Source organism: Ranitomeya variabilis, chromosome 6 (assembly GCF_051348905.1).
Source record: "Ranitomeya variabilis isolate aRanVar5 chromosome 6, aRanVar5.hap1, whole genome shotgun sequence".
Taxonomy (NCBI): domain Eukaryota; kingdom Metazoa; phylum Chordata; class Amphibia; order Anura; family Dendrobatidae; genus Ranitomeya; species Ranitomeya variabilis.
The window spans coordinates 426,947,376-426,970,122 of record NC_135237.1 but is presented as its reverse complement, the minus strand read 5'-3'; the positions used below and the strand labels follow the sequence as shown (position 1 = coordinate 426,970,122).

Below are 22,747 nucleotides of genomic sequence, written 5' to 3'. Positions count from 1 at the left end.
AAACGAGAAGCGCCTGAACAGTGGGCGGGGCTCCGGCGTGAGCGGGGTTTTTGAACTGCGGCCTAGTCCGGCTGGAGAAGCCGGGGACTAAATTAGTGGAGCCGGCCGGCGAAGCGCTCTGGCGGCCGCGACGCCGCGCCTAACGATCGTCGCTGGCATCTAGCCAGCGGTACCTCTCCCCAGGGACCCGGACCGCTTCTTCCCACGCCGGCAGTGTGAGGAAGATAGTACTCACCGAAGGAGGGACCACCTCCAGCTCAATCGATCCTCCCTGTGTCGGGGGACGGAGAGCCTCCTGAAGCATGCTTGCCTTCTCAGGGGACTTACAGCTGTGCCTGCCGCATGGAGATTTTGCAGGGTTCTTCTGCGCCTGCCACAGGGGGCTTACGGCTACTGTGGGGACTACGAGACGCCAAGATGAGGGCTTGAGTGCGGTGGAGCCCGGGAGATGCACATAAGAGGTATACTCCATGTGCTCGCCATCTTACAGGGGGGAGAGCGGGACCGTATAGGAACCGTCGCCCTAGCGTAGATTAGGCGTGCCCCATACGTCGCAGGAGAGGGACGGGGAGGTATACTCGCCGTGCTTGCCTGTTGATGGTTCGGGGGAGAGCGGACCCTATTAAAAAAGGAACCCGTCGCCCCCTTCACTCCGTTAAGTAAACAATTAAAAATTTACAGAAAACTAAAAGCTTTAAAATAAAAATTAAAATAAGAAAGTTGGGGCCTGAAAACAGACCCAAGTGCCTCCTACAGACACTAAGCAAGAACTGGTTGAAATTGTATCCAGTGAAGGGGTGTATACTGCAGAGGAGGAGTTAATCTTTCTGTTTACTTAGTGTCCTCCTAGTGGCAGCAGCATAACACCCATGGTCCTGTGTCCCCCAATGAGGCGTAGGAGAAAAACACATTATCCACTTTTCTCTAATCACTTAAGTCTCAGACTTGTCTGTTAAGGCCCCGTCTCACATAGCGATTTACCAACGATCACGACCAGCGATACGACCTGGCCGTGATCGTTGGTAAGTCGTTGTGTGGTCGCTGGGGAGCTGTCACACAGACAGCTCTCTCCAGCGACCAACGATCAGGGGAACGACTTTGGCATCGTTGAAACTGTCTTCAACGATGCCGAAGTCCCCCTGCAGCACCCGGGTAACCAGGGTAAACATCGGGTTACTAAGCGCAGGGCCGCGCTTAGTAACCCGATGTTTACCCTGGTTACCAAAAAAAACAAACAGTACATACTCGCCTTTCGGTGTCCGTCAGGTCCCTTGCCGTCTGCTTCCTGCTCTGACTGAGCGCCGCCGTACAGTGAGAGCAGAGTGCAGCGGTGACGTCACTGCTGTGCTCTGCTCTCACTGTACGGCGGCACTCAGAGCAGGAAGCAGACGGCAAGGGACCTGACGGACATCAGATGGTGAGTATGTACTGTTTGTTTTTTTTTTACATTTACGCTGGTAACCAGGGTAAACATCGGGTTACTAAGCGCGGCCCTGCGCTTAGTAACCCGATGTTTACCCTGGTTACCAGTGAAGACATCGCTGGATCGGTGTCACACACACCGATTCAGCGATGTCAGCGGGACCTCAACGACCAAAAAAAGGTCCAGGCCATTCCGACACGACCAGCGATCTCGCAGCAGGGGCCTGATCGCTGGTACGTGTCACACATAGCAAGATCGCTACTGAGGTCGCTGTTGCGTCACAAAACTAGTGACTCAGCAGCGATCTCGCTAGCGATCTCGCTATGTGAGACGGGGCCTTTAGCCGCTTGCACTGTTCACACATTGCACACTACAGATTGCCTTTTCTTCTCATGTGTGCAGGCTCGGCCTGAGGCAGAGGAAACACCAATCTGCAGTGTCAGTGTGCGGTTTTCAGAAGACCAAATCATTTTGCGACAAAAAAGTTTGTGTTTTTTTGCATTAAAATATTGTTGTATTCTAACCGATTATTAAAACTACAATATCTATGACCACAGCAACACAATTACTTACATTTTCCATACGTGCAGTATTCTTCCTGCCACAAACCACTTCATCATGTTTTGTTGTTATGTCCTTCCCTTTTCCTGTGAATCCTCTCTTTGGTGTGGTGGTGGGCTTATCTACAGACAAAAAGTAGGGTCTACATAAATGATGTTTCATTAAATGGAATCTGTCACCAGGTTTTTGCCACCATATCTGAGAGCAGCATAATGTAGTAGAGACCCTTATTCCAGTGATGTCACTTACTGGGATGCTTGCTGTAGTTTTGAGAAAATCATTAGAGGACTGGTAAACCTGCTCTCATGTAGTCCAACCACTCTCCCACCACTGATTGGCAGCTCTGTGTACACTGTGCATAGGCAGACAGCTGCCAATCAGTGATTGGGACAGGGTTCCACAAAACTCAGCATTCACAGAACTGAGATCTGCAGCAAAGAAAACAGTGATTTTATACAAACCACAACATCCCAGTAAGTGACATATCGCTGGAACCAGTCTCTGTGCCTACATCATGCCACACTCAAATGGAGTAGCAAAAACCTGGTGATAGAATCCCTTTAAAAGAGGTTCTTCAATTTTCTAATTATGGAATTACTGAATAAAATTACCATACACAAGATCCTCCAAAAACATGTACGTTTGGTCGAGCAGATATGTTTAACCCCTTTCTGACCTCGGACGGGATAGTACGTCCGAGGTCAGAAGCCCCGCTTTGATGCGGGCTCCAGCGGTGAGCCCGCATCAAAGCCGGGACATGTCAGCTGTTCAAAACAGCTGACATGTGTCCGTAATAGGCGCGGGCAGAATCGCGATCTGCCCGCGCCTATTAACTAGTTAAATGCCACTGTCAAACGCAGACAGCGGCATTTAACTACCGCTTCTGGCCGGGCGGCCGGAAATGAGCGTATCGCCGACCCCCGTCACATGATCGGAGGTCGGCGATGCTTCCGAATAGTAACCATAGAGGTCCTTGAGACCTCTATGGTTACTGATCACTGGCAGCTGTGAGCGCCACCCTGTGGTCGGCGCTCACAGCACACCTGCAATTCTGCCACATAGCAGCAAACATCAGATCGCTGCTAGGTAGCAGAGGAGATCAGGTTTGTGCCTGCTTCTAGCCTCCTATGGTGGCTATAAAGGCATGGCAAAAGTAAAAAAAAAAAAAAAGTAAAAAAAATAAAATATGAAAGTTTAAATCACCCCCCTTTCGCCCCATTCAAAATAAATCAATAATAAAAAAAAATCAAATCTACACATATTTGGTATCACCGCTTTCAGAATTGCCCGATCAATAAAAAAAAAAAAAAAGCATTAATCTGATCGCTAAACGGCGAAGCGGGAAAAAAATTTGAAACGCCAGAATTACGTTTTTTTGGTCGCCGCGACATTGCATTAAAATGCAACAACGGGCGATCAAAAGAACGTACCTGCACCGAAATGGTATTAAAAACGCCAGCTCGGCACGCAAAAAATAAGCCCTCAACCGACCCCAGATCATGAAAAATGGAAACGCTACGAGTATCGGAAAATGGCACAAATTTTATTTTTTTTAACCCCTTCATGACCGTGGGATTTTTCGTTTTTCCGTGTTTGTTTTTCACTCCCCTCCTTCCCAGAGCCACAACTTTTTTATTTTTCCGTCAATTTGGCCATGTGAGGGCTTATTTTTGGCGGGACAAGTTGTACTTTTGAACGACATCACTGGTTTTACCATGTCGTGTACTAGAAAACGGGAAAAAAATTCCAAGTGCGGTGAAAAGGAGATTTTTGTTTACTTACCGTAAAATCTTTTTCTCCGAGCCAATCATTGGGGGACACAGACCGTGGGTGTTATGCTGCTTGCCACTAGGAGGACACTAAGTGATACAAAGAAAATTAGCTCCTCCCCTGCAGTATACACCCTCCTGCTGGCCCTCAGCTAACCAGTTCGGTGCAAAAAGCAGTAGGAGATCAGTAACAACATATTAGCTTACAGCATGTCATATTATATATGAGAGTATAGCATATCGGATTGTAAAAACAAGCATAAGCCAATACTAGGGTGGGAGCTGTGTCCCCCAATGATTGGCTCGGAGAAAAAGATTTTACGGTAAGTAAACAAAAATCTCCTTTTCTCCTACGCCTCATTGGGGGACACAGACCGTGGGACGTACCAAAGCAGTCCCTGGGTGGGGACAACATCAGATCAGGCTCTGTGTAACCGCTACTTACAAGTGCGCCACCGCGGCCTGCAGAGTCCGCCTGCCCAGAGTCACATCTGTGGAAGTCTGGGAATTATAATGCTTCAAGAATGCATGCGGACTGGACGAATCCGCAAACGTGCAGGCGTGTCTTGTTGACGCCTGGTGCCTGGAACCCACGATAGACGGGGAGATAGGCTGTCATCTAACACGGAAGGACTACTGGATGTTGAAAGAATACACCAGGCTAAATGGCCGATGGAGACGGCCAAACCCTTCCTGTAAAAGTCAGGAAACCTTCCTCTTACCGGTAGGAAACCCAAGATACAGTGTCCAACCTTCGGAAGGACGCCGTCCTCAAGACATGCCTAGTCAGAGCACTTGCACTGTCCGGAATATGGGGACCTCATTCCATTTTGTGGAGTGGTGCCAAAAGAGATGAGGGAGAAACTATGCCCTCATGACAGTAGTAATACAATACCACCTTGGTAACTAGGGACAGGGAAGGCTTGAGGACAACCTTGCCTTGAAGGAAATAAGAGAAAAAAGTCTGAAAAGACCCGTTAGCACCGAAGACTCGTCAGGATGAGGATATAGCCGAGAGAAAAGGACAACCTTCCCTAATAGAATAGATCCCAATGATCTAACTGCAATAGGGAAGAATTACATGTGAAAAACATCCTGCGAGGTGGTCCCTACTTGCAGTTTTGTTGCAGAAATACAGAAAGCTACCAGCTCCGCAAGCGAACTGACGTGGTCAGTACGGATTTACGAGGATCACTGGGGCCCTTTCTGCTTCTGAAAAGCTTTCGGAAGTGGAAACTGGTACCACGGAATAACCGGAGCATGCAGTGCGAAGGCTCCTGGATCTCGAGGCCGAACAACCAACTCCAGTACGCCGGCGATAGTCAGGACGCTATCCGAGCTACAACTGTAGAGCTCCAGTGAAGGCGGGTCTGATGGAATACTTCCGGTGAAGTTCCCACTCACTTGAGATGAAACCCTGACGACTAAATATGTTCGCAGCCCAGAGTTCTACTTCTGGGATATGAACTGCCAATATCACCGAGTGATAGATCTCGGCCCATGTGAGGTACTTTGGCCATGGTGCTTGAACGTGGGTACTCGCTAAATGATTGACGTATGACACAGCCGTGGCGTTGTCCAATTGAATTCGGATGGGTTGACCCGCCATAAGGAGTGGACCTACTATAGGACTACCCTTGAGATCTCCAGAGCAATGATCGGGAGAAGAGGACTGGCATTGGAAGTTACTAGTAACCATGGAACCTGGAGAAAAAACTCCGGATGAAGAAGGAACTCCGAGACTATCGTCTGAAAGGCTGCTTGACTTGCTGAAAACTAACGGAGCAAAGGAAACTGTTTCCATTGTCGTCTCCGTTTTTTTTTTTTTTTTTTTGAACCCTCCCAGCAAAATGAATGAAATGAGGGGATGAGTGAGCAAGAGCGCGAGCTCCCTGTTGAAAAACCATGACCTTGTCCGGAGGGAGATTTACCACCCTTCTGGAAGAATATTGGATCATCCTCAAAAAGGATATCTGCTGGGCTGGAAATGAGAAGTTGTCTAAGTCTAGCCACCAGCCCAGGTGAGAGGGTATCGCAAGAGATATAGACGACTTAGCGTAGTCCTGCAAGGGTGGGTAAACAGTCGGTCAAACAGGATAGGACGACCACGCCTCTAGGTGCAAGATGACAGCCACCATGACCCTTGCGAACACCCTGGATGCGGTAGCAAGGCCGAAGAACAATGTCGTGACTTAAATGCTATTCACGAATGGAAAAGCAAAGGAATTTTTGAAGAGGTTAGGCATCCCGAATGTCGATGGATGCCCGAAACTGCACCTTTTTTGTTGAAGTAATGGCTGAGCGGATGAGACTCCATTCGAAGAAGAAGAAGAACCTTGTGAAAAGATTGTTAGAAGTTTGAGGTCCGGAATCGGTCCTACTTATCGTTCCACCTTTTAGTAACCAAGATCCCTTAGATCTAGACTGTCCTGGACAACCCTTTCACTGTTGGTCGGGGCTGCGGAAACGTACGATTGTTCGTTAGTCCCCCGCTCAAGAATATGATTGACCAGCTGAACTGTCTTCAGGAAAGGGATACTGGTGTGAATCAAAGTAGTTAAGGGCTCTAAGCAGGAGACCGTTGCTCTAGCATCCATGCGGCGGATAGGGAGGTTAAAGGGCTGGATGCTATTTGACAGATCGTGGCATTTTTAATTGAGGACATATCGGGCAGGGATACTGGTAGGTAACCCATAGGAGATTGTACCCGGTTAATCTGCCGAGTGGCAGAATGCGCCGCTGCTTCCATCAGGTCATTGCAGAGTTAAAAATTAGGAGCCTCGATCCACCATCCTCTTAACAAGGAAGTGGAGAGGGAAATTCGCCTACTTGCATCTTCTGTTAAATAGTGGTGATGCAGAGAGGGGTGCTCAGACGCCCGAAAAAGCGGATGCCTCTGTACATCCACAGAGTACAGGTCTCCGGGTGGACAGGACAGGCTGTCTGGCGTTAGGCCTGGGCCTTCGAGTGCCCGTCTGTTGATGGTGTGGGGAGACCGGCGCCCTTTAAAGTGCCTGTCGCCCTTAAAAATCAGACCAGGCATAGCGTCCCGCGTAGAGGCTTCTGTCCAGTGAATCGCATATCCGGACTGGATGGCAAAAGCTCTACGAGGGAGTATAGGCTGAGGGAACTAGTTACACTGGGATAAACTGGGATCGGCGGCAGAGGGCTCCTCATCTATGACCAGTTTCGGATTGGTCATGGTGCCCTCAAGACCAGGGAATACTGGTCGTGTGCCGTTAAGACCAGGGAAAACTGGTCGTGTGCCTTTAAGACCAGGGAAAACTGGTCGTGTGCCTTTAAGACCAGGGAAAACTGGTCGTGTGCCTTTAAGACCAGGGAATACTGGTCGTGTGCCTTTAAGACCAGGGAATACTGGTCGTGTGCCTTTAAGACCAGGGAATACTGGTCGTGTGCCTTTAAGACCAGGGAATACTGGTCGTGTGCCTTTAAGACCAGAGAATGCTGGTCGTGCGCCTTTAAGACCAGGGAATACTGGTAGTGCGCCATTAAGACCAGGGAAAACTGGATGTGTGCCTTTAAAACCCGGGAATTCTGGTCACGCGCCCTTAAGACCAGGGAATACTGGTCACGCGCCTTTAAGACCAGGGAATACTGGTCACGCGCCTTTAAGACCAGGGAATACTGGTCACGCGCCTTTAAGACCAGGGAATACTGGTCACGTGCCTTTAAGACCAGGGGATACTGGTCACGTACCCTTAAGACCAGGGGATACTGGTCACGTACCCTTAAGACCAGGGAATACTGGTCACGAGCCTTTAAGACCAGGAAATACTGGTCACGTGCCTTTAAGACCAGGGAATACTGGTCACGTGCCTTTAAGACCAGAGAATACTGGTCGTGTGACTTTAAGACCGGGAATACTGGTCATGCGGGTTTAGGTAAAATCTCGCAGCGAGCGAGAAGCGCCAATTTAGGGGGCGGAGCTACAGGCACGATGTGGTCGGAGCCTCGAAACTTCCATGATAGGCCCCAGCCGGGGCGTAAATTTCTGCAGCCGGCGTCAGCGTAAGAGTTAGGGGTGGTCACCCGTTGCTCGAGAAAATTGAGCGCTTCCGCGTCAGGCGCTAAGCGCCGGCAAAAAAGGCTAAGCCGCCTTGAGGCGACACAGTGCGCTTCTGGAGGTGCGGACTACACATCGGCCGAAGCCGGGAGCTAAATTTGTTCGCCGGCTGGAGCGTTACCTCAGGGAGGTGGCCACAGGGAAGTCTGAGACTGCCTGTCAATATCCCGCTGCAGAAGCCCATTGCTGGCAGGATCCACTTACCAACGGTGCGCGTCCCGGCATGGAGCCGCCGCGGATGTCGGGTATTGCAGCGTGGACGGTGCAGGGGTAGAGAGATAAACCTCAATCCATCATCCCTTTGTTAGGGAGGTGGAGAGGAACCGTCCGCCTCCTTGTCCGCTTTCACAGTGGTGGAGGCTGCCCGGACCATGGAGAGGGGCTTCTGTACATCCACGAAGTTCAGCCCATCGGACCATGAAAGCACCTCCGCTCCTGAAAGGGATTTCACTGCGGCCTAGTCCGGCTGCAAAAGCCGGGGACTAAATTTATGGAGCCTGCCGGTGGAGCGCGTCGGCGGGCCGCGCGCCGAATGATTGCCGCTGGCGTACCGGCCAGTGGCACCCCCAGGACCGCATCTTCCAGGCAGGCAGCGTGAGGAAGCATGGCCCCCGAGATCTGCAGGGCGCCTCTCGTCCCAGACGAGAAGCGCCGATATAGGGGGCGGAGTTACGGCCGTGGGCGGATCTAATCACTGCGGCCTAGTCCGGCTGGAAAGCCGGGGACTAAATTTTGAGGGCCTGCCCGGCGATGCGCGGTGTCGGCTGCGATGGAGCGCCGCTAACCGCCGCTGACCCCTGCTGGCGGCGCCTCTCCCCAGGGACCCGGACCGTACCTCATGCCGCCAGAACATCCTCCTGAAGAGCTCCGGAGCGTGGAGGAAAGAAGGGAGGAGGGGGGGGGGGGGGTTTACTCACAGCCTCCAGATGCGCAGGTCCCCTTGACACAGTGAGTGTACGCTCTCAATCCATGCACCTTGGTGAATGGAGAGAATTCTTCTTCCAGATGGAAGTGTGCAAACGCCATATAATGTGGGCCTTGTCTGTCGGGCCCCGGAGAGGAACATTAGAGCCAGGCTCTATGTGCTCGCCGTTTTGCAGGGGGGGAAGGGAGATCGGAACCAAGGAGGGAACCGTCGCCCCAAAATTGGCGTGCTCCAACGTCGCAGGAGAGGGACGGGGAGGTATACTCGCCGTGCTCGCCTGTTGCTGGTTCGGGGGAGAGCGGGTCCCATAAAAAAGGATCCGTCGCCCCCTTCACTCCGTTGAATAAAAAATAAAAATTTACAGAAAAATAAAAATTAAAATTAAAATAAGAAAGTTGGGGTCTGAAAACAGACCCAAGTGCCTCCTACAGACACTAAGCAAGAACTGGTTAGCTGAGGGCCAGCAGGAGGGTGTATACTGCAGGGGAGGAGCTAATTTTCTTTGTATCACTTAGTGTCCTCCTAGTGGCAAGCAGCATAACACCCACGGTCTGTGTCCCCCAATGAGGCGTAGGAGAAATTGCAAAAAAGTGCAATCCCACACTTGTTTTTTGCTGGGCTTTTTTGCTAGGTTCACTAAATACTAAAACTGACCTGCCATTATGATTCTCCAGGTCATTACGAGTTCATAGACACCTAACATGACTAGGTTATTTTTTACCTAAGTGGTGAAAAAAAATTCCAAACTTTGCTAAAAAAAAAAAAATTGCGCCATTTTCCGATACTCGTAGCGTCTCCATTTTTCATGATCTGGGGTCGGGTGAGGGCTTATTTTTTGCGTGCTGAGCTGGCGTTTTTAATGATTCCAATTTGGTGCAGATACGTTCTTTTGATCGCCCGTTATTGCATTTTAATGCAATGTCGCGGTGACCAAAAAAACGTAATTCTGGCGTTTCGATTTTTTTTTCTCGTTACGCCGTTTAGCGATCAGGTTAATGCTTTTTTTTATTGATAGATCGGGCGATTCTGAACGTGGCGATACCAAATATGGGTAGATTTGATTTTTTTTATTGATTTATTTTGATTGGGGCAAAAGGGGGTGATTTAAACACATTATATATATATATATATATTTTTTTTTTTTTACTTTTGCCATGCTTCAATAGCCTCCATGGGAGGCTAGAAGCAGGCACAGCACGATCGCCTCTGCTACATAGCAGCGATCTGCTGTTCGCTGCTATGTAGTAGAATTGCAGGTGTGCTGTGAGCGCCGACCACAGGGTGGCGCTCACAGCTACCGGCGATCAGTAACCATAGAGGTCTCAAGGACCTCTATGGTTACTGTCCTGACACATCGCCGACCCCCAGCCGGATGCGGTAGTTAAATGCCGCTGTCTGCATTTGACAGCGGCATTTATCTAGTTAATATAAGCGGGTGAATCGCGATTTCACCCGCCGCTATTGCGGGCACTTGTCAGCTGTTCAAAACAGCTGACATGTCCCGGCTTTGATGCGGGCTCACCGCGGGGCCCTGCATCAAAGCAGGGGAGCTGACGTCGGACGTACTATACCGTCCGATGTCAGTAAGGGGTTAAGCAAAGTTTGGAATTTTTTCTCTCCACTTAGATAAAAAAAGAACCTAATCATGTTAGGTGTCTATGAACTCGTACTGACCTGGAGAATGGCAGGTCAGGTTTAGCATTTAGTGAACCTAGCAAAAAAGCCAAGCAAAAAACAAGTGTGGGATTGTACTTTTTTTGCAATTTCACCGCACTTGGAATTTTTTTCCCGTTTTCTAGTACACGACATGGTAAAACCAATGATGTTCAAAAGTACAACTCGTCCCGCAAAAAATAAGCCCTCACATGGCCAAATTGACGGAAAAATAAAAAAAAGTTATGGCTCTGAGAAGGAGGGGAGCGAAAAACGAACACGGAAAAACGGAAAATCCCAAGGTCATGAAGGGGTTAATAGAATGGGCAAGAGGAACGGGTGACTGACAGCTCCTGGAAACCACACAAAGGCTTGGGCATGTTGGAATACTTTTTAAAGATCCTCCTTCCCCCACCTTTCAAGAGCCATGTACAGTTACGTCCATATATATTTGGACAGAGACAACATTTTTCTAATTTTGGTTATAGACATTACCACAATGAATTTTAAACAAAACAATTCAGATGCAGTTGAAGTTCAGGTTTTCAGCTTTCATTTGAGGGTATCCACATTTAAACTGGATGAAGGGTTAAGGAGTTTTAGCTCCTTAACATGTGCCACCCTGTTTTTAAAGGGACCAAAAGTAATTGGACAGATTCAATAATTAAAAATAAAATGTTCATTTTTAGTACTTGGTTGAAAACCCTTTGTTGGCAATGACTGCCTGAAGTCTTGAACTCATGGACATCACCAGTCGCTGTGTTTCCTCCTTTCTGATGCTCTGCCAGGACTTCACTGCAGTGGTTTTCAGTTGCTGTTTGTTTGTGGGCCTTTCTGTCTGAAGTTTAGTCTTTAACAAGTGAAATGCATGCTCAATTGGGTTGAGATCAGGTGACTGACTTGGCCATTCAAGAATATTCCACTTCTTTGCTTTAATAAACTCCTGAGTTGCTTTGGCTTTATGTTTTGGGTCATTCTCCATCTGTAGTATGAAACGACGACCAATCAGGTTGGCTGCATTTGGCTGGATCTGAGCACACAGTATGGCTCTGAATACCTCAGAATTCATTCGGCTGCTTCTGTCCTGTGTCACATCATCAATAAACACTAGTGACCCAGTGCCACTGGCAGCCATGCATGCCCAAGCCATCACACTGCCTCCGCCGGGTTTTACAGATGATGTGGTATGCTTTGGATCATGAGCTGTACCACGCCTTCGCCATACTTTTCTCTTTCCATCATTCTGGTAGAGATTGATCTTGGTTTCATCTGTCCAAAGAATGTTCTTCTAGAACTGTGCTGGCTTTTTTAGATGTTTTTTTTAGCAGTCTAGCCTTTTTATTCTTGATGCTTATGAGCGGCTTGCACCGTGCAGTGAACCCTCTGTATTTACTTTCATGCAGTCTTCTCTTTATGGTAGATTTGGATATTGATACGCCGACCTCCTGGAGAGTGTTCTTCACTTGGTTGGCTGTTGTGAAGGGGTTTCTCTTCACCATGGAGATTATTCTGCGATCATCCACCACTGTTGTCTTCCGTGGGCGCCCAGGTCTTTTTGCATTGATGAGTTCACCAGTGCTTTCTTTCTTTCTCAGGATGTACCAAACTGTACATTTTGCCACTCCTAATATTGCAGCAATATCTCGGATGGGTTTTTTCTGTTTTCGCAGCTTAAGGATGGCTTGTTTCACCTGCATGGAGAGCTCCTTTTCCGCATGTTTACTTCACAGCAAAACCTTCCAAATGCAAGCACCACACCTCAAATCTACTCCAGGCCTTTTATCTGCTTAATTGAGAATGACATAATGAAGGGATCGCCCACACCTGTCCATGAAATAGCCTTGGAGTCAATTGTCCAATTACTTTTGGTCCCTTTAAAAACAGGTTGGCACATGTTAAGGAGCTGAAACTCCTAAACCCTTCATCCAATTTTAATGTGGATACCCTCAAATGAAATCTGAATTCAACTGTATCTGAATTGTTTTGTTTAAAATTAATTGTGGTAATGTCTATAACCAAAATAAGAAAAATGTTGTCTCTGTCCAAATATATATGGACTTAACTGTATATGGTAGGGTAATGTGCCTACCAGCCTTGTAGGGGTCATGACGGGTGTCTTGCCAATCCACTTCATCTTCGGAACTCTCACTTTCTTCACAAGCATGAACTTTTCTATAGTTTTCAAAAGATATGGAAACTAGGAGAAACAAGAAGTTGTTGTTTTACTAGCTGCTCAGCCATCTCCCCATGCACAACGCTCATCTCCCCTTACCTTTACTGTCACCATTAAACTTCTTCTCCTCTCTCATCAGCTGAGCATCGTACTCCTTGTCAAACTGCATCTGCAGCATCTGAGCCAAAACTTCATCACTGGATGTATCAATGTTGTCAGAAGTCAAGAAAGGTCCACCATCAGAACTACAGCATGAGAAATGTGCAGCCATTAGATGTCATATAGACAAGTAACCAAGTAGAATATTCTTTTTCTTGACCATAAAGGAGGTCACCGTGCAGCTTCAGTATAACAAAACACGGAGGAGGGGATCACTGACCGCTGGCCACTCCTGCGGTCAGACATGTAACTTACATGACTTCTGGTGGGAACACGTGGCTCTCTTCTTCCAGCTGAAGTTCTCTGGCGAGCTCCTCGCTCATGACATCTGCCAGGGAGGACTGCTTTGTTGGTTTTGTAGGTAAACCCCAAGGGCTCTATAAGAGTATAATGAACAGTAGTTTAGACAAACCGGTAGGCATCAGCATCTCATTGTACCTTTATTAGGCCACATTCACACAAGAAAGTGAGTCCAACAGCTGACCAGATAAGGAGCCACCCACAGTAGCCATGCCCACCCATAGAAAGCTGCAGGACTGAGTCTACGACTATCAAGTGTAAATGGTACTAAGTGGGACAGATAGGGGGGAATTTCAGACATTTTTTCTGAACAGCGCGTCATTCACAATTGGTGGCAATTGGATGAGGGGGTTCTGACCTTCAAATATACTCTCTTAGAAAGAAGAATTGGATTCCAGCACTTTGGCCTTGATTGATTTAAGAGTTTACGCTAGAATTCTGGTGTAATAAACACATCTAAAAGATGCATAAAAATATTGTAACACAAAGTTTCACAAAATAAATTGGGCTTGGCATTTTCACATCACTTTTGGCCAACTCTGTCAAAGTGAGTGGAGTCAGAGTGGGACGGGGAAAGGCAAAAATCCATCAAAAGTGCCGGCATCGATTACACCAGAAATGTTAATTTGACTGGGGTAACATTTCTGACAAGCTGTAAATCACTGATAGGACCGCTCACTGAACCAGAAGTCCCACAAAGATCAGATGAATAAATTATCAAGACACGGGTCATACGGAATCTATTCTCACAAAACTATAGATCAATATATTCCGTCCCCCCGGCTCTATAACATGGGGCCTGTAGACTAAGGCTACTTTCACACTAGCGTCGTTCAACGCACGTCGCAATGCGTCGTTATGTAGAAAAAAGCATCCTGCAAAGTTGCCCGCAGGATGCGTTGTGATTAATTAGCACAACGTCCATCGGGCCGACGGTTTGCGACGGCCCCGTACCGACGGATAAGTGTGAAAGTAGCCTTAGCTGTGTCGCATGGTGACTGGTTCCTTTTAAAGGGAACCTGTCACCCCCAAAATCGATGGTGAGGTAAGCCCACCGGCATCAGCGGCTTATCTACAGCATTCTGTAATGCTGTAGATAAGCCCCCGATGTTACCTGAAAGAGGAAAAAAGACATTAGATTATACTCACCCAGGAGCGGTCCGGTCCGATGGGCGTCTCAGGTCCGCTCCGGCGCCTCCCATCTTCATTCCATGACGTCCTCTTCTGGTCTTCACGCTGCGGCTCTGGCGCAGGCGTACTTTGTCCGCCCTGTTGAGGGGAGAGCAAAGTACTGCAGTGCGCAGGCGCAAGAAAGGTCAGAGAGGCCCGGCGCCTGCACACTACAGTACTTTGCCCTCAACAGGACAGACAAAGTATGCCTGCGCCGGAGCTGCAGCGTGAAGACCAGAAGAGGACATCATGGAATGAAGATGGGAGGCGCCAGAGCGGACCTGAGACGCCCATCGGACCGGACCGCAGCGGGACCGCCCCTGGGTGAGTATAATCTAACCTCTTTTTCTCCTCTTTCAGGTAACATCGGGGGCTTCTCTACAGCATTACAGAATGCTGTAGATAAGCCCCTGATGACGGTGGGCTTACCTCATCATCGATTTTGGGGGTGACAGGTTCACTTTAATGCACAGGGAATGCCATTATACCAATCACTGGCTGGAGAGGGTCAATGATGCGAACCGTGACCTGCAGAGGGGAGCTTTACTATGTGTGGAGACAGGAGTGGAAATAGAAACCTAAGGAACAGGCAAAGGGGCAGGGTGAGAAATCAGTGGAGGGGAGTATTGCTTCAATTTTATATTTATCCTACTCTGAACCCTAAAAATACAGAAATCACCTACAGAAACCCCTTCAATGGAATATTAACACTAGATCTCGCCAAAGTCTCTGACTACTTTGCTACTGTGCAACATATAACAGTAAACTAATAATGAGAACGCCTCTGCCATCATTCATTTGTAGCCAGTTGGCTCTTTCTGGCATGGCGCCCTCTTCCAATATGACTACCGGCCCCTGATACAGTAGAGACTGTGTGACTAATGTGACTGTGGCCAATTCAGTCCTCTCCCTGTGAGATCAGCACTGCCTCCTCTAGTCCTGGCGGGGCAGACTGACATCCCCAGTGACCGATCAGGTGACAGTAATGGCGTTAGCTCCTCGGTTACTCGCTGTACTGGCATCAGACACGAGATTGATGGCTTCCACACTGACCGTCCGTGTGTGCACTGTAACCAGGCACTCACATAATGCTGATGTTATGTGGATACACAGCTGCTAATAATGATGTATATACTGTTATTTGTGCTGTATGTGACAAGTAACTGATGTATATACCAGAGTAGTAGGGATTTCTATTAACTACTTTAATAATAATTTTAATAATAATTTTTTTGCTCTTTGCAACACAATTATGTGACATATCCAGGGGCGGATTATAAGAGGGTCAATCTGGGCGGTAGCCCAGGGCCCAGTGGTGTGGGGGGGCCCTAGGCTACCGCACAGATTGCCCGCTGGCCGCCGCCATCAGGGCATTACTGCCCGTGCCCCTGTCAGACTGGCGTATCATTTATGGGCCTGGTGGGCAGAGAGAGGGAGCCCGCATCGGGCCCCGTCTCATCTGCTCACCGGGCCCCTACCGGCGCTGCGGCGGTTTCCTATTGACGTGCGGGAGCGCGCCGCACATCAATAGTTAACAGCCGCCAGCCAATTGGAGGCTGGCAGCTGAAGTCGGCCGCAGGCGCAGCGCACACCTCGCCGGCGTCTGACGTCATTGTCAGTCGCCTGCGAGTGCATGATGCTGGAGGGAGCTCGCCGCCTGGAGCGCTGGTCAAGTGAGGAGAACTCGGTTTGTTTTTTTCTTTTTTTTTTTTTGATAACCTAACAGCAATCCGGGCGGGCCAGAATGCTGGACAGTCAGTGACACTGTCTGACTGGGGGCAGATGATTGCTGGACACCACAGTGGGGCAGATGATTGCTGGACACCACACTGGGGGGCAATGCTGGAGGACACACTGGGGCAGATGATTGCTGGACACACTGGGGGTAAGATGCTGGACACACTGGGGCAGATTGCTGGACACACTGTCTGGGGGCAACGCTGGACACACTGGGGGTAATATGCTGGACACACTGGGGCAGATTGCTGGACACACTGGGGCAGATTGCTGGACACACTGGGGCAGATTGCTGGACACACTGGGGCAGATTGCTGGACACACTGGGGCAGATTGCTGGACACACTGGGGGCATGGGCAGAATGTAGATACGGGGCATGATTGGAGACACGGGGCAGAATGAAAGACATGGGGCAGGATGGAGATAGATGGGGCAGGATGGGGAAATCATATGGGGTAGAATCGATACTCATGAGAGCAGGATGTGAGAACATATTGCAGGAGCCAGGAATGAGACACACGGGGCCAGGATTGGGGATATTATTACCATAGGGGCTAATTAAGGGATATTATTACTGCAGTGATGTATTTATTTTTATTTTTTGAGTATACTGTTTTAAATGGGGGGGGGGCGGTCCTGTTACTGTGCAGAGTGACACTGTCGCCTTTTTTTCTTCATGTGGTGTAATGTAGAAGTTGTGAAAAATTAAGTAATGTGTTCTGCAAGCAGAGCTCTAGAGAACTGTTATTTACTGCAGAGACGAGTCCTGGCTGAAAGAAATGATGGCAGTCTGTGCTGGATGAAAGATGAAGGACTTCACCTAGAGACGTCACTAGTGAGTCAGTGTTACCTATACACTGACACTATACACTGTATACTATATACAGAGGTCCTGTGTATAATGTCACCGGTGATCACTGTATTACCTATACAATTATATACAGAGCTCCTGTGCATAATGTCACCAGTGATCTCTGTATTACCTCTACACAGACACTGCATACTAAGTACAGATCTCCTGTGAATACTGGCACTTATGGTGATAGTATTGTGTTCTTTTTTTTTTTTTATTACTGATCAGTATTGTAGTATTCAGTCACTATGTGGTGGTAATATGTGGTCTGGAAATGGTGTTGCGGTATTTGTCCCTTGTATGTGCTATTTGGTCACCAAGTGGCGGTAATATGTGGTCTTGACATGGTGCGGTGGTATTTTTTCCTTGTATGTGATTATTGGTCATTTTAAAAATTGAAAAATAAATCAAAAATATACCTAAATTGTATTGGATATTTTAACAAATATTTAATAGGTTACAGTAGAGTAGGGCCCGGCCATTTTTCTGGAATAATCTGGTTCAGGTATCACATGACCCCCATCACATGACCGGGGGGGGGCCCACAGTGTCTGAACAGCCCGGGGCCCTGGCTATCCTTAATCCACCCCTGTGTATATCTAATTGATGGCGCACATACTATATCCCATCTCACTCTCACCGATGAATAAACACTTTCACTTGGCTCCCTTCAGTGCCAGTTATTCCATGACCAAAGTAGACATTCTTTATTCTAGGTCATATGCTCTAACAGCTGAGAGCTTAGATACACACACGTACATTCTATACACACCTGGCTGGTGTGGCTGACAGGCCTCAGAAGGAGGGAGGAGCGCCACACTCCAGACATTAGTCACAGCCGCCTCCTGCCTGTTACCTGAGCCTCTCTACACGGATGAGGAAACCATTAGTCCGGGTGATACGAGGGTTCGGTCACTGAGGTCTGCGCCGGACATTATACCCGTATCTGGGGAACCAGGGTGACAGCCGGTCGCTAGCTGCGGACCCCCTAATCTGTAACAACGGTCATTCAGCTTCACATGTACCAAGCAGGAGAAAACGAGGACCTGCCGGAGGTTAACCCCTTGCTGACAGCCGGTTGGGCCCTTCCTTGTGCAGCACTATCCCTCCTCCTCAGGGCCACACAGGTCCCGCACCCCAGGCTCAGCGCCATGACGCCCCGTCTCCCCTTGGTGGCGCTGTGAGGACTGCCCGTGGACTCCCGCACCCCAGGCTCAGCGCCATGACGCCCCGTCTCCCCTTGGTGGCGCTGTGAGGACTGCCCGTGGACTCCCGCACCCCAGGCTCAGCGCCATGACGCCCCGTCTCCCCTTGGTGGCGCTGTGAGGACTGCCCGTGGACTCCCGCACCCCAGGCTCAGCGCCATGACGCCCCGTCTCCCCTTGGTGGCGCTGTGAGGACTGCCCGTGGACTCCCGCACCCCAGGCTCAGCGCCATGACGCCCCGTCTCCCCTTGGTGGCGCTGTGAGGACTGCCCGTGGATTGGGGGAGGTTTTCATTGTTCGGAGATTATGAAATCGCTTCTTAGTCTGGGATAATTCAACAGGATGAAAATCCCAATATGGGTCACAAATGTCAGCGGATTCTGTCATAAAAAGTGAAGGGTTTTATTTTTAAAGAGAATATTGTTATCTGTAATAAAACATTTCTTTTGCGGGCAGAGTAAATACGTGCGGCACAGTAGGCAGGCCGTGGGGACCGACCCCCGGCACCGGAGGGGTTACACCGCTCACATCCCCTCCCCCCGGCGGTGCGGCCCTGCTCCCGGGCCCTCTGACACTTACCGGCCGGGTTTCGGGTGTTATGATCCCCACTTGCTCCATCTTCTCATTCAGGCTCGGGCTGGTGCAGTGTCGCGGATACTGGCCGGGTGTGAGAGCGGGAGATCGCGATATGCCGGGACTTCTCGGCGAGGTATCGTCCTGATGTATTCTAGCACGGAGCACGACAACCGGGCAGAGCAAAGCGATGTATCGGGACTGTGATAACCGACAGCCGGGCTGACAGCTCCGCAACTTCACGTCTCCTACCGGTGAGTGACTGACTAGCGCGGAGCCTGCTGGGAGCTACAGACCGGACCCCGCCCACAGCCGCCACACGTGACTGTGACAGCCCAGTGACGGGCACGTTCTCTCATCACTGAGGAATGTCAGCGTCAGCCGCTAGAGGGCAGTGCGCGCGATACCGGGCCGGCCGCGTGTGTGGTGTCCGCAGCGCTCAGCCTTCTACCCCTGCGGGCAGAGACTGAGGCAGCGGTCACTCATTGTACGTGTGGTCACACTGTAGTGACGAGGTAGCGGCCCCGCAGCGCTGATAACTGGCTATACGTTTATTTTCCAAAGTTAATATGGCAGAGAAGCTAAAGCCGGGCTCTACAACAATGGCTGCCGTGCGGACATGGTAGAGAGTCAGCCGTGTTCTCTGCCGTCCACTGTGTCAGTCAGGGACGTCACACTGTAGCGCACAGGTCGTTGCTATGGTCACTGACAGCCGTGCCCTGGTGACGTCACCTCGTGTCAGGTCCGGTGATGTCACCTGACCAGCAGGTCTCTTAGTGACAGGCTGAGGTCAGTGAGGTGTGTCCTCACCGTGCGGCAGACGTGTCCGGACTTGTCCTCTCACTAACCTCATTGTCTCTTTTCCTTTCTTATACTTTACTGTTATTGGTTCATGTATAAACGGAAGCAGTGAGTACATGTCCAGACGTCACAGCAGCACGGTGTCATGGAGGCCGCCCCGCTCTCCTGTCATTGTCGCCAAGTATTAGGCTGGGTTCACATTGCGTCCTGGCAGTCCGTCTTAACGGACTACGTTACACCGCGGCATAAACGCGGTGTAACGCAGTCCGTTACGGCCACCATTGACTGCAATGTCGGACGCATCACTAGCGCATGCCCATTGTAGGGATGTGCCGTCATTGAGTGACGGACCCTGGGACACGGGCTGCAGCGTTTCCGGGTCCGTCACTGCTAGCGCAGATAGAGCTAGCAGATGCTCCATCTGCGTTAGCGTGCTGCCATACCGACACTAACGTTTACAGCAGCCCCTTACCGTATGTGTTGAACGGGCTGCTGTAACGCAGTGTGAACCCAGCCTTACATTTACGTGGGTCACTTTGTGGGGGTCTTGCTGTCTAGAAAAGTCGGGTCTTGTCAGTGATTGGGGTCGGTCGCGTTTCTAAGACTGCTCTTTTTAATGAGCTGTATGCGGTATCTGACCTACAGTGCGGGCTTCAAATCCACAACATGTCAGTATTTCCCCATAGAATTACATTAGATGTGGAAAATCCGCAGGTAAAAGATGCACAAAATGCATAATCCACACGTGAGGAAAGAAGTAGATGAAACAATGTAAAGATGAGGGGTATCTGACAAACCAGACTTCTATTTTATGTCCAACTTTAAAAAATAAAAAAAAGACCCTTCCACAAGTACACCCTCATGGTGCCACTATTGACCCCAGAGACACAAAAATGTTTCTTCTGAACTTCCAAGAGACATCATCATAAGATTCCAATATTTCCAGACAAAAGAAAAGTTAATAATTTACCCTAAAGATATTACCAAACTTCTCATTCATTTGAATAAATCAAAATCTTTTCAAAGGATACAATGTCATTATGGAAATCCTCTGGAGAGTGACAGCGCATCGGAGAAGAAATTCCATACAGAAGGGGATTCCCGACTGAACTTTTAATTCTCGATCAAGGTAAAGTTATTCCTGCTTAAAGTCCAGAAGAGGCAACGGAATTTCTCAGAAGAATCAGAAATGAAATTCCAACTCCTTTAATAAATAATCTTTATTTTTATATATGGAGAACATAATTTTACCTCTATACAAGTCACTAGTTTGACCACACTTAGAATACTGTGCACAGTTCTGGTCTCCGGTGTACAAGAAAGACATAGCTGAACTACAGCGGGTACAGAGAAGAGCGACCAAGGTTATTAGAGGACTGGGGGGTCTGCAATACCAAGATAGGTTATTACACTTGGGGCTGTTTAGTTTGGAAAAACGAAGACTAAGGGGTGATCTTATGTTATTGTATAAATATATGAGGGGACAGTACAAAGACCTTTCTGATGATCTTTTTAATCATAGACCGGTGACAGGGACAAGGGGGCATCCTCTACGTCTGGAGGAAAGAAGGTTTAAGCATAATTGCGGGTTCTTTACTGTAAGAGCAGTGAGACTATGGAACTCTCTGCCGTATGATGTCGTAATGAGTGATTCATTACTTAAATTTAAGAGGGAACTGGATGCCTTTCTTGAAAAGTATAATGTTACAGGGTATATACACTAGATTCCTTGATAGGGTGTTGATCCAGGGAACTAGTCTGATTGCCGTATGTGGAGTCAGAAAGGAATTTTTTTCCCCAGTGTGGACATTACTCTTTGCCACATGGGTTTTTTTTTTGCCTTCCTCTGGATCAACATGTTAGGGCATGTTAGGTTAGGCTATGGGTTGAACTAGATGGACTTAAAGTCTTCCTTCAACCTTAATAACTATGCTACTATATAGCGCTAACATATTTTGCAGCGCTTTACAGTTTTGCACACATTATCATCGCTGTCCCTGAAGGGGCTTACAATTTAGAATCCCTATCAGTATGTCTTTGGAATGTGAGCGGAAACCCATGCAAACATGGGGAGAACATACAGACTCCTTGCAGATGTTGTCCTTGGTGGGATTTGAACCCAGGACTCCAGCACTGCAAGGCTGCAGTGCTAACCACTGAGCCACCGTGCTGCCCCCAAAAGGGACTATGTCACCCCCGGACGTATATGACCTATTAATATGGGCATACAGGTAACAGAAATGTTACGCTAGTCCTACCTGGACCTGCATGCCTCATATTAATGGTCTTGTGGACAAATCTTATATTCTGTCTTCATGCTAATGATTTCGTCCAGTCTCCGGGGTGTGCGGGGCTGTAATAATTCCCTGCCTCCTATCTTCATTGTAATATTACCCGTTCTCGTCAGTTACAGTCCCAGAATCCTGCGCCCTGCACTCCCTCAAAAATCCATACCTCTTACTTCCTTGTATGGGCACTGCAGTGAGGCATCTTCTGTGCAGGCGCGGACAAGTCACTGTGACCTCCGGCGTGCGCACCGATAAGGTGCCCTCCCCACTTCCTCCCTGCATAGTCATCAGTAGGAACCATGTGTACATAGCAATGACTATGCAGGGAGGAAGTGGGGAGAGCACCTTATCGGTGCGCACACCAGAGGTCACTGGAGCGGAAGGCGCGTGCGCAGAAGATCCCTGAATGAGGCACCCACAGAAGGGAGGATGAGCTATGAATTTCTGAGGGAGTGCAGGGCACAGGATTCCGGGGCCGTAACTGACGCTGATGAAGGGGGTAGTATTAGGACTCATTCCCTCTTGCGAATAAATCAGGAATGATGTGGAGGGAGCACAGGAATGATGTGGAGGGAGAGCAGGAATGATGTGGAGGCAGAGCAGGAATGATGTGGAGGCAGAGCAGGAATGATGTGGAGGGAGCGCAGGAATGATGTGGAGGGAGCGCAGGAATGATGTGGAGGGAGAGCAGGAATGATGTGGAGGGAGAGCAGGAATGATGTGGAGGGAGAGCAGGAATGATGTGGAGGGAGCGCAGGAATGATGTGGAGGGAGCGCAGGAATGATGTGGAGGGAGCGCAGGAATGATGTGGAGGGAGCGCAGGAATGATGTGGAAAGAGAGCAGGAATGATGTGGAGGGAGAGCAGGAATGATGTGGACGGAGAGCAGGAATGATGTGGAGGGAGAGCAGGAATGATGTGGAGGGAGAGCAGGAATGATGTGGACGGAGAGCAGGAATGATGTGGAGGGAGAGCAGGAATGATGTGGAGGGAGAGCAGGAATGATGTGGAGGGAGAGCAGGAATTATGTGGACGGAGAGCAGGAATGATGTGGAGGGAGAGCAGGAATGAT

General features: G+C 49.1%; 1 protein-coding gene across 1 annotated transcript in view; it reads right to left on the bottom strand.

Moving 5' to 3' along the window:
- RIOK3 (RIO kinase 3) overlaps window positions 1-19,271 on the bottom strand; it is a 29,703-nt gene extending 10,432 nt beyond the window's left edge. The window contains exons 1-5 of the mRNA XM_077270358.1: window positions 18,593-19,271; window positions 13,003-13,124; window positions 12,688-12,833; window positions 12,505-12,612; window positions 1,997-2,106 (exon numbers count right to left, since the gene is read on the bottom strand). Coding sequence (XP_077126473.1) covers window positions 1,997-2,106; window positions 12,505-12,612; window positions 12,688-12,833; window positions 13,003-13,124; window positions 18,593-18,631 — 525 coding nt within the window. The 5' untranslated portion in view covers window positions 18,632-19,271. The remainder of the gene's footprint in view (window positions 1-1,996; window positions 2,107-12,504; window positions 12,613-12,687; window positions 12,834-13,002; window positions 13,125-18,592) is intronic.
- Window positions 19,272-22,747: the final 3,476 nt, after the last annotated feature.